General features: G+C 38.1%; 2 protein-coding genes across 4 annotated transcripts in view; one reads left to right on the top strand and one right to left on the bottom strand.

Annotated features, from left to right (window-relative positions):
- Krit1 (KRIT1 ankyrin repeat containing) overlaps positions 1-12,537 on the bottom strand; it is a 33,209-nt gene extending 20,672 nt beyond the window's left edge. Inside the window, exons 1-8 of the mRNA XM_032907006.1 lie at positions 12,239-12,537; positions 9,825-9,974; positions 8,917-9,076; positions 6,714-6,806; positions 5,072-5,201; positions 4,181-4,424; positions 3,892-4,007; positions 3,562-3,702 (exon numbers count right to left, since the gene is read on the bottom strand). Of these exons, the coding sequence (XP_032762897.1) occupies positions 3,562-3,702; positions 3,892-4,007; positions 4,181-4,424; positions 5,072-5,201; positions 6,714-6,806; positions 8,917-9,076; positions 9,825-9,926 (986 nt within the window). The 5' untranslated portion in view covers positions 9,927-9,974; positions 12,239-12,537. The remainder of the gene's footprint in view (positions 1-3,561; positions 3,703-3,891; positions 4,008-4,180; positions 4,425-5,071; positions 5,202-6,713; positions 6,807-8,916; positions 9,077-9,824; positions 9,975-12,238) is intronic.
- Positions 12,538-12,862: 325 nt separating this feature from the next.
- The window catches only part of Ankib1 (ankyrin repeat and IBR domain containing 1), a 119,874-nt gene continuing 117,189 nt past the window's right edge, over positions 12,863-15,547 (top strand). Inside the window, exon 1 of one of the 3 annotated variants that reach the window (XM_032907002.1) lies at positions 12,863-13,092. The gene's annotated coding sequence lies outside the window, so the exon portion shown is untranslated. Of the gene's footprint in view, positions 13,093-14,438; positions 14,557-15,547 lie in introns of those variants that run through there. The other 2 variants (XM_032907000.1, XM_032907001.1) reach the window with 2 other exon arrangements.

The following is a 15,547-nucleotide window of genomic DNA, read 5'->3' as shown; positions in this document are numbered from 1 at the left end:
ACACTTTCATGACTATGAGCCAGTGAGAACCTGATTTCCTGACTTCTGTAGGATAAACTACAGAACAAAGGCTAACACACCACTACCAGCAACAACAATGTAGTCGTGAATAATAGTAATGACAAGGTAAGCCCTTTCAATTCTAATCTGGTCTGAGAACAAAGGGGGAGGAAGATTTTAGAAATTTCATGACATGTTTTGAAACAGACTAAAGGAGAAACTGAAAGGAGAACAGAAATGAGATTACATCTATTAGCTAGGTAGAATAGAGATTTGTAATACTGTAAAACAGTATTTTTATTAAATAAACAGCAGTATTAATAAAACATATTTTAGAAAATATGGCATTTTTTTTCATAAAACTTATTTTTCACATAGTATGTTTCTGGTATTGATAAACACATTTTCACTTTGATTTCTAATAAGATTTCAAATATGATAAATATCACTAAATTAATTCCACATAAACAAAGACTCTTTGGAATCATAACTTCAAACCAAAAATTAAGAATTACTGATCTAAGCAAAAATTTAAGGATGAGATCCAAAGGGGTAAACATATAGTTTAACCTAATAAGACAGGACTAGGAATGGTGGTGTCTATCTATAATCCCACACTTAGGAGGCAGAGGCAGGAAGATGAAAAGTTCAAGGCCAATCTAACCTAAAAACAAATTTAAAAAAGGACAGGACTAAATAGCCTGTGTCCCTTCATAATCCTGCCATAAAGTAGTGACTTAAAGTAAGGTTTTTACTAGTTTTTATTTTTTTCTTTTGAGACAGGATCTCCCTATATAGCCCCGGCTGGCTTACAGACAGGCTGAGCTCAACCTTGTGTTCACACCCCTGCCTCTGCCTTCCAATTGCACCTCCCAGCCAGGACCGTTCCATTCTTTCTCCAGAGTCACATTAATCCAATAATGATCATTAGTTTTAGTTGACAGAAAATTTTATCAAAGGAGAATTTTTTTCTCTCTCTATTCTACTAAGGAGAAATTGTAACTAAGAATCTAAAATTAACAAATTTTAAATTGAGATATCAATTTTTACATTTGAACAATTCTTTTTCTTTCCCTTCCTTCCCTCGACCCCTTCCTTCTTGACATATTAAGCATATGCCCTGTCACTGAACTATCTTCCCACTCCAGTTATATTTATTAATCAAAGCCAACACTTATTCAGTATTTACTATGGGCTCTCGCTTACTATATTTGTATTTTCTATTTCAATCTTAGGAAAGATATTTTAAACTCTATCTTGTAAATATACAAGCAGGCTATTAGAACATTACATAATTTAATAAGGATCATACTTAAGGAACTAATCCCTGCTATTGAAACCTAGGTATATCCCAAAACACAGTTAAATGTCACACTATACTTTTGTTTTTATGTAATGATAGTTCAAAGTTTTTCTTTTCTTTTCCTAAAGAAGAAAATAACCCATGCTGCAAAATGGAAGGCAAGTCAAATATATAAATCTGGGATTCCTAAATTAAAGTTCACTGATGTTATCATTTCCAATTCTGCAGCATGTTTTGAGGGTTAAAGTGTATTCTACCCCTTCTTTTTAGCTCTAAGCAAAGTTTCAACTAGGGTAATTATTAGTTATATGAATGAAAATCTACTCGATCAGCTAACAACAATTTAGGGTAGCTTGTTCTAAATATAAATATAAAAATTCCTCATAATGAAAAGCATAAGAACTCATTTAAGCTTGCTGGTATTCCCCTGCTACTGAGGATAAAACCTCAGATTTCAAGCACACTGATTAGGTGTTCTGACACTGAACTGTATTTCTCATCAAGAACACATTTATAGATAAAATAGGGAAAAAATATAGAGAAACAGAAAAAGCATATATATTAAATATAACCAGTAAACAACTTGATACAAATATTAGAATCAGAGAAACAAAAATTTGAATTGGAAAGAAGTCCAGAATGGTCTAACTACTTACAATTTGTTACTCTTTGCAGTGTTGAAGATTGAACTTAGGACTTAGGGCTTCTATCAAGCGATTTCTCAGCCCTAATTACTGTAATTTACTTATAGATAAGAAAACTGACACTTAGAGAGGTGAGGCTCCTTGCTCAGTGTGACACTAAGATACTATATATAGTTAATAAGTAGTTAATAATTTAATATTATTGGCAAAAGTTAGGATCACTTAAAACAATACATTAGAAGCAATCCTCTCATAAAAAATGGAATGATTATGTCTTTTCGAGACAGCAATCTATAACAGTTCATTACTGCTATGAAACAAGAACTCAGTTCAGCTATGTAGCATTAGTATAATTCTGTGAGAAGAGTAAGCGTGCCAGGAGGGACACTGGGCAATGGACAGAAAGAACTAACTCCAATTCTGTTCCAACCCTTACATTTTAAAAAATATAAGGAAGTGACTATAAGAATCTTTGACAAAAATAGAGAAGAGACCGAGGGAAAGACTGTCAAGTGACCAGCCCAACTTGGGGTCTATCACAAGGGGAGGCTCCAATGCTTGACATTATTACTGATGCTATGTTGTGCTTACAGACAGGAACTGTTCTCTGAGGCTCAACAAGCAGCTGACTGAGACAGACACAGATACTTTCACCCAACCATTGGACTGAAGTCGGGGACCCCTGTGGTTGAATTAGGGAAAGATTGGAAGAAGTTGAGGAGGAGGGCAACCCCATAGCAGTCTCAACTAACCTGAACCCCTAAGATCTCTCAGATATTGAGCCATCAATTAGGCAGTATACACAAGCTGATCCAAGGTCCCCCCCCCACCCCGACACATATACAGCAAAGGACTGCCTGGTCTGGCCTCAGTGGGAGAAGATGCACCTAAGACCCTCCAGAGACTTGAGGCCCCAGGGAGTGGGGAAGCTTGGCGGGGGTGGGGTTGAAACATCCTCTTGGAGATAGAGGGGAGGAATAAAATGAAGAGCAGTGGGAGGACAGATCAAGAGGGTGGGGGCAACGACTGAACTCTTAAAAGAAAAAATAAAAGTCTACAGTATAATCTACATTATGATCTGATGTTTAAATACTTTCAGTCTGAGTTAAACATGGTATCTGTAATTTTAAAAATTAATACTATGATTTTATAACTTTATCTTAAAATACTAAAAACATTATTTTTCCCTGGGGGCAGGATCTTTGAAGAAAGATTTGGTAGGCTTCTGGATACCATACATTCAGAAAGATCTAAATGGATACTTTTCTAACACGATACAAGTTCAAATCCCATGTGCTTAACAAATGTCAATTTTCTAGCAAAAATAAACCAATATGATACGACAGTATCATAAAGGAACACTCGAGCCCTATGGGGCACACTGACATTTACTGTCTAGTGTCTATCTTAGTGTATTGCTTGTACACGCGGGTGCTTTACTCAGGGCAGATCTGGCAGTTCTGAACAGTAACACATACTCAGTAATCAAAAAATCAGAACAGATTACTCAAAAGACAAACAATGGTACACATGCTTTCTGGAATGAGAACAATTTTTGGATAAGAAACCATAATATTATGAGTTCAATTTTCCTAAACAGAATAATTTATTTACCAGCATGCATAATGAATGGGTGCCCAGTGGTCATTATCTAGTTGGTTGACTGAAAATCCTTTATCCAGAAGATGGCTTAGTAATTCTGAATCTCCTTCACAGGCATTTCGATGTAAAGGAAAGTCATCAACCCATTGCGTTCTCTGGTCATAAAAAGGAAATTAGAACATATAAGCACTGTTGAAATTCACACTACTTCAAAACAAACGTGACTCATCTCAGAACTACCTACGCTGTGCAGCCAGGGCCATGCTCACGCTGCTTACTTACTGCCTATATACATTCTATCATCAAGCTAGAAAGCCAATGAGAGTAAAACCAAAGCTGTACTTGTCCTCCACAACACTGCTCATGCTTCGCTGCCACTTTTCCTGTTTGGGAATTTGGATTTTTGAGTAGTCTGGAGCTCCGAGACCAAAGTATGGATTTATTACCACTTTATCTACCTAGAAAAGGAAAAATAAAATAAAAATTACTTAAAAGCCTCAGATGCTTGACTTTCATATATAAATAAAGCACTATGTGTTTTAATGTTTAAAATGACAACCTGTGCACCTTTGTTAGAAAAAAATTATATTTAAGATGTCTTTTGAAACTGAAGTCAATATTCAACTCTTACCCGATTTGTATACTGAAGATCTGATCCAAACAAAGGGTTGTAAATGCAGGTGTCTGCTTTCTCTAGGGCTAGCATTTTACTCTTTATTTCTAGTGCACTATAGCCCATATGTAGTGAGTTTTCTATCTGACCTAGTTCAGCAGCATACGCAGGGTTTATGACATTTGTCTTTATCCGTTCAAGGGGAGAAGGTCGGAATAAAGCTGGAATAAAGTGAGATTGTGCATGACGTTCATCTAACCACCTGCAGAAGTGGGAAAAGAAGCACATGCTCAAAAGTGAAGATGACAAGGAAAACTACTGTACAACTCTGACATGTGACACCTTCTAACATTATATTCAATAAATGTATTATTTATATTTTATAAATACATTCAGAATGTATATAAAGAAGCCTACCAAATCCTTCTTCAAAGAATCTTTTACCCACCTCAGAGAAAAATAATGTATTTTTTATTTATAAATGGTAAATAAACATTATAAATAAAATATATTTAATGTTAAGGACTTAATAAATGCTTTGTCAATAGACACAACAATTTTTCTAAAAATGTCTCCCACTATAATCATAAAAATGCCTTTAAAAAGTATAAAGTACTTCTATAATTAGACTTCCCGGAATGTGATACTACACAAAAAAGGACAGACGATGACTTGTGCGCTGAAAAGAGTAATGACTATGCCTACTTTTATAACAGAAGAATTATCCTGAAAGCTGGGAAGCGTTTTTATTTTTCAAAGAAAAATTAACACACTGTAAATAGACAAGGCAACTAAAAAATTGACCATTTTTTAATATAATAGGTTATTTTCATTAATTTTTTCCAGAAGTATATCTCAAACTAATTTCATGATTATGATAGATTAAATTATTCTTAATGCATTTCTTACTTATCCAAGGCTATTAACATTCTTGCTGTAAGTGTTGCAAAGTGAGTACTGGATTCACTACAAACTCTCATAATATCTTGTAAGCAGTAAAAAATTGGGCATCCGGGAGTATATGCATATTTAGTATTATCTGAAAAAGAAAAATGAAGGAATTATTCCATTACATAAGTTTACAAGTATACTTTCTTCATATAGAACAAGTTCTCACTATTGGTAAAATATAACAAATTATTCCGCATTTGGATAATTCCAAGGCCTAGATTCAAGTGACAGCCAGTTCTATAACTTGTCTACTTAGGTAAACACAACATTTATTATTTTAAATTTTATTTAGTGTTTGTGTATAGGTCAGGGAATAACTTTTGGGAGTTGGTTCTTATCTGCTACCGTGTGGATACAATGTGTATTGTGTTTCTGCCATGTGCATCAGACTGCAGGATAGTTAGTCCATGAGTTTTGGTTCACTCATTCTACTGTCTCCATCTCCTACCTCACAGTTGGAATGCTGGGATTCCAGAGGTTTATTGGCTGTTTTATGTGGGTTCCAAGAATCAAACTCAGATTATTGGGATTGCATTGAAAGCACTTTTAATCACTAAGCCAGCCCACTGGCACCAGTATTTATAATCTTTCTCAATAGGTTTCCAACATCATTTGAAAGGGCAGACTTTTTAAGCTTGTGAACCTTGCAAGCTATACTGGCCAACAAAATAATGTAAACACAGGAAGCAACAGCAGGCTGATGGGATAACATTTTATTGAAGTATTACTAACTTATGTGAGGCCAACACTCTATGGTTTGTAAAGAAATTTCATATCAAATACCTCAATGAATTCTTCCTATACTATAAATCAAGTAAGAGTATGGAATAACATTTTCTTTATATACACATAATTAAGTCTTAAAGATTAATCCAAAGCCTCAAAATTATAGGATTTGCACTGAAACTCAAAATTGCTTCTATTATTCTAAGATTTCAAAAGCTCAATTTAAAATTTTATAGTACGTTTATGTTCTATAAATGTTATCAATATTATTAGACAGAATGTTTTAGAACTATAATTAGTGTTTTCTTGGCATCATTATAGGTTATGTCTATTTCTAGCCTATTAATGGCATATCCTTTGAAAAACTGCTTTATGACAAGATACTTTTTTAATTTTAATTTTATCTTATATGTATGAATATTTTGCCTGCAAGTATGTCTATCTACCATGTGCATGCCTGGTATTTTCAGAAACCAGAAGACAGTGTTGGATCCCCTGAAATTGGAGTTAAAGATGCTTGTGACCCACTGTTTGGAATATGGTTATTAAACCTGGGTTCTCTGGAAGCCCAGTCACTGCTTTTAACTACTGAGTCATCCACTCTCTAACTTCCTATCCTGAATACATTTAATTTCAATTATTTCTCTCTTCACATCTACATCTTAAAAGTAGAAAAGAAAACATTATCAATTAGTCAGGAAGCCTATATATTACCTGGGGAAATTAAAATACTTGAGGTTGTTTTCTTCTGTTAAGTTAAAAACATGCATAACAATATTACAATAGTAACCTTAAATGTACATTCCTAAGTGCTTCAGCAAACTTCCAATTCACATTCAAAATACTTAAGAATCTGTAAAGAAACCTAGATTACCTTTGACGACTGATGGAACAATAAATAGTGCTGCTTCCCTGCCTGTCTTCTCTCCATCCAGAGGAAATTTCTTCATCAGCACCACTCGTTTTCCTAATAATTAAAAAATTAACAACAACAACACCCCAACAAACAGAGCAAAGATAAAAGTAAGAGAATTTTCTTGCTTGCTTGCTTCTTGGCTTTTTTGGAATAAAGTCCCTCATTGTAGTCCTGGCCTGAATTCCCCATGTAGCCCAAGCTAGCCTTTAACTCATGATCCTGCTGCCTCAGCCTCCTAAGTGTAGCAATTACATGTGTAAACTATCACACCTGGCTAAACATAATAGATATTTAAATCATATAAATTATCTTCAAGATTAGAAACCAAGATTTTAGGGGTTGTAGATACTCCTCATTGGAATAACACTTGTCTAATATGAGAAAGGGTCTAAGTTTGATCTCTAGTATCACAAAAATAAATAAATCTAAAAAAAATTAAGGATTAAAAATATGTACAAAATACCAAAGAAAACAACGATTTTAGAAAAGAAATCCAAATATATAAAAGGCAGCTATATATTATATCATATCATATCCTATTATATGCACTAATAAAAACTGATAATTCTAGCGATTGGGGAGATGACTCAGTGGGTAAAGTATTTGTTGTCCAAGTGTAAGAGCCTGAGTTCAAATCTGGGCATAATAGTGTGTGTCTACAGTGTGCAGTGCCAGACAAGCAATAAGGGAGCTGTAGACAGAAGAATTAAGGTGAGGTCAAGAGCCTGGTGTGTGCAGGTGCTAGCAATAAAGAAAGCTCTTATCCATCAAGGTTGTCCTCTCACTGCCACACATGAGCCATGTTCAAGCATGACCTGCACTCACACATACAAATGACCACATAGGCATGCATGCATACACTAAATACATTCAGAGCTTTAAATTAAAAAATAAAAAAACTTCCTATGAGCTGGAGCTAGAGAGTGTTGTGAGCCACTATGTGAATGCAGGAAATTGAACCCAGTCCTCTGTGAGAGCAGCCAATGCTCTTAACCACTGAGCCATCTCTTGAGCCCCTGAATACTTTCCTTTTAAAATTATAACTCCTACTGTATATACACAGCTTATAACTGTTAGACTTTCTGACTGCTGCCTGTTTCTTAGAAGGCCAAAGCCTCTGAAAATAGGTTATTAATTGTATCAATAAATTGTACCAACTACATATCACCTAATATTTTAAATGGGCTTCAGCCTTTCAGGGTTAATACTCCCCCCCAACCCCACTTTGGTTTTTTTAAGACAAGAGTTTCTCTGTGTAGCCCTGGCTGTCCTGGCTCCCTCTGTAAACTAGGCTGGCCTTAAATGCACAGAGATCCATTTGCCCCAGCTGAAGTTAATATGTTTATAATATTTTTCTGTTTTTCCCTTTTTTCTTTTTTTTCTTTAATTTTTAAAAATTTTTAAAAGGATCTTTCTATGACCAAAATGAGAAGAAAATTATTACCTTCTTAACTTAAAGGTTTTTTTGTTTTGTTTTGTTTTGATTTTTGATTTTTTGGCTAATTAATCCATGAAAATTGTTTTCCTTAGTCACAGAGAGGCTTATGGTTAGTTTCTTTTGTTTGGTAATAGCACAAAGATAATTATCCACAAAGCTATACTGCTAGCAAAAGAAAACTGTAGTCTTTCCATTAAATAAATCCCTAACACTGCATCTTCTTCAATGTTTGGGTTCTGTACAAATTAGTTATCACTGGGAAGACGAGGATCGGTGCAGGGTGGAAGAGGGACTAAACTGGAACAGTGAATATGATAAGGTACATAATGCATACTAGAAAATTCTATAATTGAATCTCAGTTACCTCTTGAAAGATCTGGACTATAGTTTAATAACTTCCTGAGGTTTTCATACTTTTTTAAATGGAAAGGAATACAGAAAGAAATCGATTTTAAAATATTAAATTTTTTTTCCTGTGCCAGACAAAACAGCACCATTTTTAATCTCAGCAGAACTCAGGAGGCAGAAGCAAATAGATCTCTGCAAATTCACAGCCAGCCTGGTCTACATAACAAGTTCCAGGACAGCCAGGGTTACACAGTGAGATTCTCTCAAAAACAACATAAACAAAGCAAAACAATCCTCTAGTGCCCCAAACCCACAAAATGTTTTTTAAAGTACTGAAAACAAATTGTTAGGTGTAGGGAGAGAGAAGTTTCCTACCTTTGATCCCCTGGTTTGCAGGAGAAATTGGTTTGGTAGTTTCTACTACATAGTCCAATATGCCTTGTGCTATTTCACTATTGCCTTGAAGTTTAGTTTCCAGCAAAACTTTCTTTCTCTTCTTTTTCTGTCCTTCAATGGGAACTTCATGCAATAAAATCTTAGATGAGAAAATGATATTAATACAAAGTTTAAAATTTACTTTCCCTAGAATACCATTATAATCTGACAGTCTTTCTCAACCCTAGGGGCATATTATAGAATATATAATCTATAGAGCTTTAAAATAATCCTAACACTTCCTCTCTGGATCTATTAAATCATAACAGACTCCTAGCACTAGTAGTTTCCCAAGTCAATTGATAGTGCAAACAAGATTGGGAAATGGCTTCAGATAACATTACAAAAACAGTTTAAGCAAAATGTAGAAATTAGGTTGAGTAAATTGATTTCTTTCATTAAGTTTTTAATTTTTGAGTTATTCCATAAATTATACGATCTAAGTAAATAAACATAAGAAAATCATGACTTTGTCTTTCTCTGTTTCTTTCATTGTAAGTCAGGGTCTCATGCACACCAAGGCTGGCTTCAAGTGACTGATGTAGTCAAAGTCCACCCTGACTGTTTTATGCAGTGCTGAGAATCAAACTCAGACATTTATGCTGGTCAAGCACTCCAGCAACTGGTTTACATGTCAGCCCCCAAATAACTTTTTAATCTAATAATCCACACATGTAAATGAATACCACATTGTGAAAGGCACACAACAGAAAATATGAAAGTGGTAAAGATCTATAGTAACAAGCTGTTAATAATAATTATAGCATATGTTCATAATGCTTTATATGTGAGTGGTAGTACAGAATGACAGTCAGTAGTAGGAATTAAATGTTATCAAATCTTCTCACTTCATAGGACTTAGCTCTATACTCCCGAGAGTTGAGACTGGCAGTGTTCTTTGGTCGGATAACTGCAACGTATGCATCTTCTATGTTTTCTGGATTTCCCATTGCTTTATAAAACAAACAAAAAGTTCCTTGGAAGAGGAAATGGCATAACTGGTGGCAAGGTAAAAAAAAAAAAAAAAAAGGCATTACATCCTAGTCCAACAACTTTTATTCTCAAATATTCACTTTGAAAAAAAATTATAGAATGTTGACTTTTATGTCTTACGATATATAATACCTAAAAGGCAAGAAAGAGATGACTTTAATTTTATCTTCATCAACAGAATTATAAAGTAAATAACGATTTGAAATAGTGGTTCAGAATAATGCACTCTTATTTCCTATATAGTATACAAATAAATGTTAAGTTTGGAACCTGGGAGTAGCTGGCTGCTTTATACCTACTGACACTCTATAACTTTCAGCAAGAAAATATTTGATTTAATCATTTGGATGACCTAACCTAGGGTTTATAATTTTCTTTGGAGATGGCCCATCGTAGATCCGAACCATTTGGTCAGTTGACAAAAGAAATCTTTTCCATATGTGTTACCAATTCTCTAGATAATCCAAAGTTGTTCTTCTAAATATATTCAATGTATTGATAAATGTAATACTACATATCTCCCCAAAACTATTTTTAAGTCTTCACTGGGCAGTTTTGGAAAAGCCATGAATCCAGTTGTGTGTGACTGCTGACTGTTCTCTTTGTCAGGGCAATTACTTTCCCACAACTATGCTAAAAAGCCTCTCTTAGACTGAGCATCTTCATCCTTTTGGCTTTTAAAGGCTCTCTGGGTTACATGCCAATAAGAACATCAACCAAAGAGTTTCTTTTCTAGTTACATCGACATGAACTCTCTTTAATTTTTTAAAGGCCCATTAGGCATTAAAATGGTTTTTTCATATTTAACGAGTCCCTTACGGCTTCAACTCCCAGGAGAGAAAAAGAGCATTTTCAAGAAAGGGCTGAAAGTGTTCCTTGAGAGGATACACATTTATTCTGTTTTCTCAGAGGCAACTGATGTCACTCTGATACCCTGACTCACTTTCCTAAAATTTAAAAATGCCTTATTTTTGAAAGTTTCATTCAAATGAAATTCTTTTTAAAATTCAATAACTTCTGGCATTTTAAAAAAAATTAAAAGCTTAATGAGTTTTATTTCACAAACATTTGTCTTAATAAAAATATGACTTAGTTACAAAAGTTTTTCATAGACTTTGTACCAAAGAAACTAAAGGTATGTCTTTTTTTCAATTGTTTATTTACTTTACATCCCAACTAAGGTTTCCCGTCCCTCCTCTCCTCCCAGACCTTTCTTCCTCTCTCCCCATATACTCCTTTTCACTTCAGAAAAGAGGAGGGAGATGTCCCAAGGCTATCAACCAGCCTTCAAGTCAAACTGCAGTAAGACTATGTGTATCTTGAGCTGGAAGAGGCAGCCTGGTTAGGGGAAAGGGTTCCAAGGCCAGGCAACCGAGACGGGCACAGCCTGGAAACTAAAGGTACTTCCTTGAAGAAGCTTGAGTGAAACATTAGGATGAAGACATTTCATCTTGTTTAAAGTTTTGAGGATAGATTCATTCTATAGTTCATGAAATTATTTTTCAGCTCAAAAATTTTAATAAGAACATTCTAAAGACTCACTACATGCAAAAAAGTGGTTTATAGAAGGTTAAAAAAAGAGGAGGCTTTTCTAAAATATTTCTCTTTAGCAACTGCACTGAAGATAAATGCTCAAGCACGAATGATAACGAGGACTTATGTAACTGGAGATGGTTCATAACTGGGAGGGCTGTCTGCGATCCTTTTAGAAATATGTAGGGACACTTGATTATCATTATGATTGAGGAAGGAGAGGCATACAATTTTCATTTAGCGCCCACAGCAGAGGTAATTATTCCTTTGTGGGTCAGTGAGTTTGCAAGCAAACAGCAAAGTTCCCTAAGAGTAGGGCATGAATGGAGCTGAAATCTTGAGGTAGGCCAGCCACATACAGGCTTCTGGTGAAGCTATAAACATCGAGGGGGAGGGGATAGCAAAGAAAGCAAGCCAAAAAGCCGTAAACGAAGAACTCGGATAGAAGGGAGAAGGCAGCTACAACCGATAAGCTGTCACTGTCCCGGCAATGACAACAACACTGTCTGGAATTCTTACCCTGGCACCACCCACCAGTGTTCCACTATCGGGAAAAATGCAAGCTTCTTGGCTCCAAAAGTTCCCACCCAAAAGGCGACCGTGACTTCTCGGTAACTGCTTGTTAAGAAACAACACTCCTTGCCGGCAGAACCTCGTTGGGTCCCTGCCGTTTTCTCTAGCTGGAGTCTGGCTTTTGCCTTTCCCTATTTCCTCCAAGGAAATGGAGAAGACTCACCCGAGCCGGCGGCGGATCTTCTCACAAGCCGCTACATCCAAGTCAGAGGGTGGGGCGGCAACCGGTGGATGGAGGAGCCCGTCACCGTTTTCTCATTCCTTCTGCCTTTCTAGAGGTCCAGAGGCCCAACCCAACTTCCTGTAGCAGGAAGCCCCAGGGTTGTCATCAGAAGCCGCCCCTCGAGTTCGAGTCTCTGGGCACCTGTTCTCCACTGTCTTTCCTTTTCCTCGGCCCCACGAACCCTTCAGCCTCTCCACAAGTTCGGGGATCCCAAGGCCTCAGCTCGCCATCCCGCCGCTACCGGCGCCCGACAATAACTTCCGGGGTTACGCCCCCAAGCCTGCTTCAGGTTTGCGGCTGAAAAGCTTCCGGGTCGGTTTCGGGTGCTGCCGTTCGTGCCGGTCCGTGCCACTTCGTGCCGCCGCCGCAGCTGTCTAGAGCGGGCAGCTGTGAGCTCACGGTGTTGGCGGCAGCCGAGCCCGACGCTAGCAAGGGGAGGTCGGCCTCCGCGGCTGCGCGCGCACACGGCACGACCATGCGCTGGACTTGAGCGAGCGGCGGAGGCAGGCGCCACCGCCCCCTCCTCCCTACCCTGAGAGCGGCGGCGCGCAGCGGGAGAAGATGGGGGGCGCCCGCCCAGTGTGAGCTCGCCGGGCGCGTCGGGCTCGCGCAACGCTTCCCGCGGGCCTCCAGCGCGCATCCTCCGGCTCCCGCAGCCGCTGGCGGCGGGTGGGTGGGGCGCGGAGTGGACCCGAGGTCACCCGCTCGGCGCGAGAGGCAGGTGGCCGCGGCAGAGGAAGACCTGCAGATCTGTGGGATCCACGCGACCCCGGTCCCCGCCGGGAGAAGTAACCGTAAGTCTCTGCTTCCCGGCTCGGCTCTGGCCGAGGCAGTCTCGAGCTGCCTAGTTCACGCCCTTCCGCGTCTCTTGCGAGTGTGCCGGTCGCCCCTTCTCTCCCCTTCCCCGAGCAGGCACAGCATCCTGTCTACCCTACGGGGTTTCTCGCGCTCACGAATTTGCAAGCCTCCCGGTTTCCGCGGCGCGTCCCATCCTCCACACACGTCTACATCGCCTTGTCCCTCTGTCCCCAAAAGATTCGTGCCCTCCTTCATTTCCTGTAGAACCCCGGACCCCACAGCCTCGGCAATCCTGGTTGGGACCTGGAAAGCTTTGGATTCCAGAAACTCCGTGGACCTTAAGTAGTGAGGAACGAATAGGTTAAAAGTGCTCTGTAGAACTGTCATGGGTGGGGATAGGTGCAGGTGGCACCATTGAACCTTTGTATTTGTTGCCTTTGCCACCCAAACAGAAGAATGAACGCTCCTCTGTACCCTCATCCCTCTCCCTGTATGTGTGAACTGTTTATACATTGATGTTTGAGTCGGAGAAAATTTGAGCTAGAGCAGTAATGAAGCATCCGAAGAGATGCTTCATTCTTAAGGAATGGCATGTTGAAAGAAATCTTGCATTGAAACACCCATTCCCGAAAAGCTTTACTAGTAAAGCTGAAGACCGACTGTGAAAACATGTAAATTTTTAGTTAGTGTACTTTGGATACTGTTAATTTCTTACCGTTTTGATTACTGTTTGACCAGGCTTTTTCTCATTAAATTTTAGTTTTTATTTTTAGGTTACTTTTGCAGAACTTTCCAGAAATTAGGTTAAAATGTAATTTTAATGCTGTTAGTGAATGGACAATAGTTGTCCTGTGTCTTCATGCATTAACTGCTTTTCAAGGCACTGTGGAAAGCAAATGATAATTCTAAAAATAATGTAACTCTGTACGTTTTAGGTTCTGATATTGTTCTGTAAACTAAGGTAGTATGTTAGCATTGGTGATTTTTTTTCTTGGAAACTATTCTTTCCTTAAGAACAATAAATATGTTTAGTCACCCCGACAAACCTTGATCTTGGGCTGTTCCGTTTTGTAACTTTACACTTCATAGTTTGGTTTGAAGCAGACTCAGAAGATGTAGCTGCAACAGTCAGTCTGGAAATGTACTTTACTTGGCACAGAAGCCCAACACTGTGTGGACCTGAGTGCATTGTTGAAGGTGCGCCTTCTGTTTTCTGCTTTCAGCTTCTGAATAAGAAGCTCTGAGTGTTTTCCTGAGGTAACGGGCAGTTACACGGAACAATCTTTTTTTTTTTTTTTTAAAATTCCACTAATTTCTGTTGTCTTTGGGACAAAGGGGAAAGATAGGACCAACTGTTCCTATTTTACTTGTTTCCTCACAGCTCTGAGAACTTTGAGTTTATGCTGTGAAGGAGTCCTGAAGTCATGTATGCAGTCTTATAAAATCAGGACTATGAACAGGTGAGCCGTGGAGATAAAGTTCTATTATGCTCCTGTGGCACCTCCCTTCTGAGAGGTGATTGTCTCTCCTCTTCCCTTCCTGGGTGTGCTCACCCATATTTATACAGCTTGCCTGTAGGTAAAGGATCAAAGTTATTTTCATATGTGAGTAAATACAGTTGATGGAAAAGCATGAATAAAGTTTCTCTGATCTCCCTGAATGGAGTGAAAACCTTTCCACCATGTTTTGACTGATTTTCTTCCCTTTGAGGGTACATGCACCATTCATCTAGCTTAAAGTTCTGTCTTTCTGACAATTTCGAGTCAGCTCAGAATCGTCTCACCCTGGAGGAGTTTGTGTAACATCCTCAGAATGCTCAGGTCTCTTGTTTACCCTTTCAGAATGACCTAACTTGAGGAACAGTACCGCCTCCCTCCCCACCCTACATATTTTATTTCCTGCTTCTTTCTTTACCTCATTTCATTCAACCTTTATCTAACTGCATGTGACGATCAGGATTAATGCTGTATTGCTACAAGGATGAGTACGTCAAGATTCCCTTTCTCCTTGGATTTACCAATGTTTGACTGTGAATCTATCTAAATGTCTTGGAGGATTTCGATTCCGAAATGAAAATACTCCTTCAGACTTGAAAGTGATATCCTCCTGTTATTAGAAGAAATTACGGCCCAGTAGCATTTTGATACAGTTCAGTCTAACGGTTTCTTGGAGCCCCTAACCTTTTTTAGAAGCATAGCTCACAACTACTAACACTTTCTCCCAGAGCTTCATTTGTATCCAAACATTTCGTTTGCCTTTAAAACTCAAAATCTGATAAGAGCTAGCTCTTCTTTTGTCCAGTTCCCTTTACTACTGATCCCATGCTTTTCTGTTCTCGAGATCATAGAACAGATCGTTAATACTTCTTGATTTCTTAAAAGACAGTGACATTTGCCATTTTTTATTCTGTCACATGTGTGAGCATACACACACACACACACACACACACAC

The sequence above is a fragment of the Rattus rattus genome, chromosome 6 (assembly GCF_011064425.1).
Source record: "Rattus rattus isolate New Zealand chromosome 6, Rrattus_CSIRO_v1, whole genome shotgun sequence".
NCBI classification, from domain to species: domain Eukaryota; kingdom Metazoa; phylum Chordata; class Mammalia; order Rodentia; family Muridae; genus Rattus; species Rattus rattus.
Note: the sequence above shows the minus strand (reverse complement) of the source record. Positions and strands in the feature narration are given on the sequence as shown.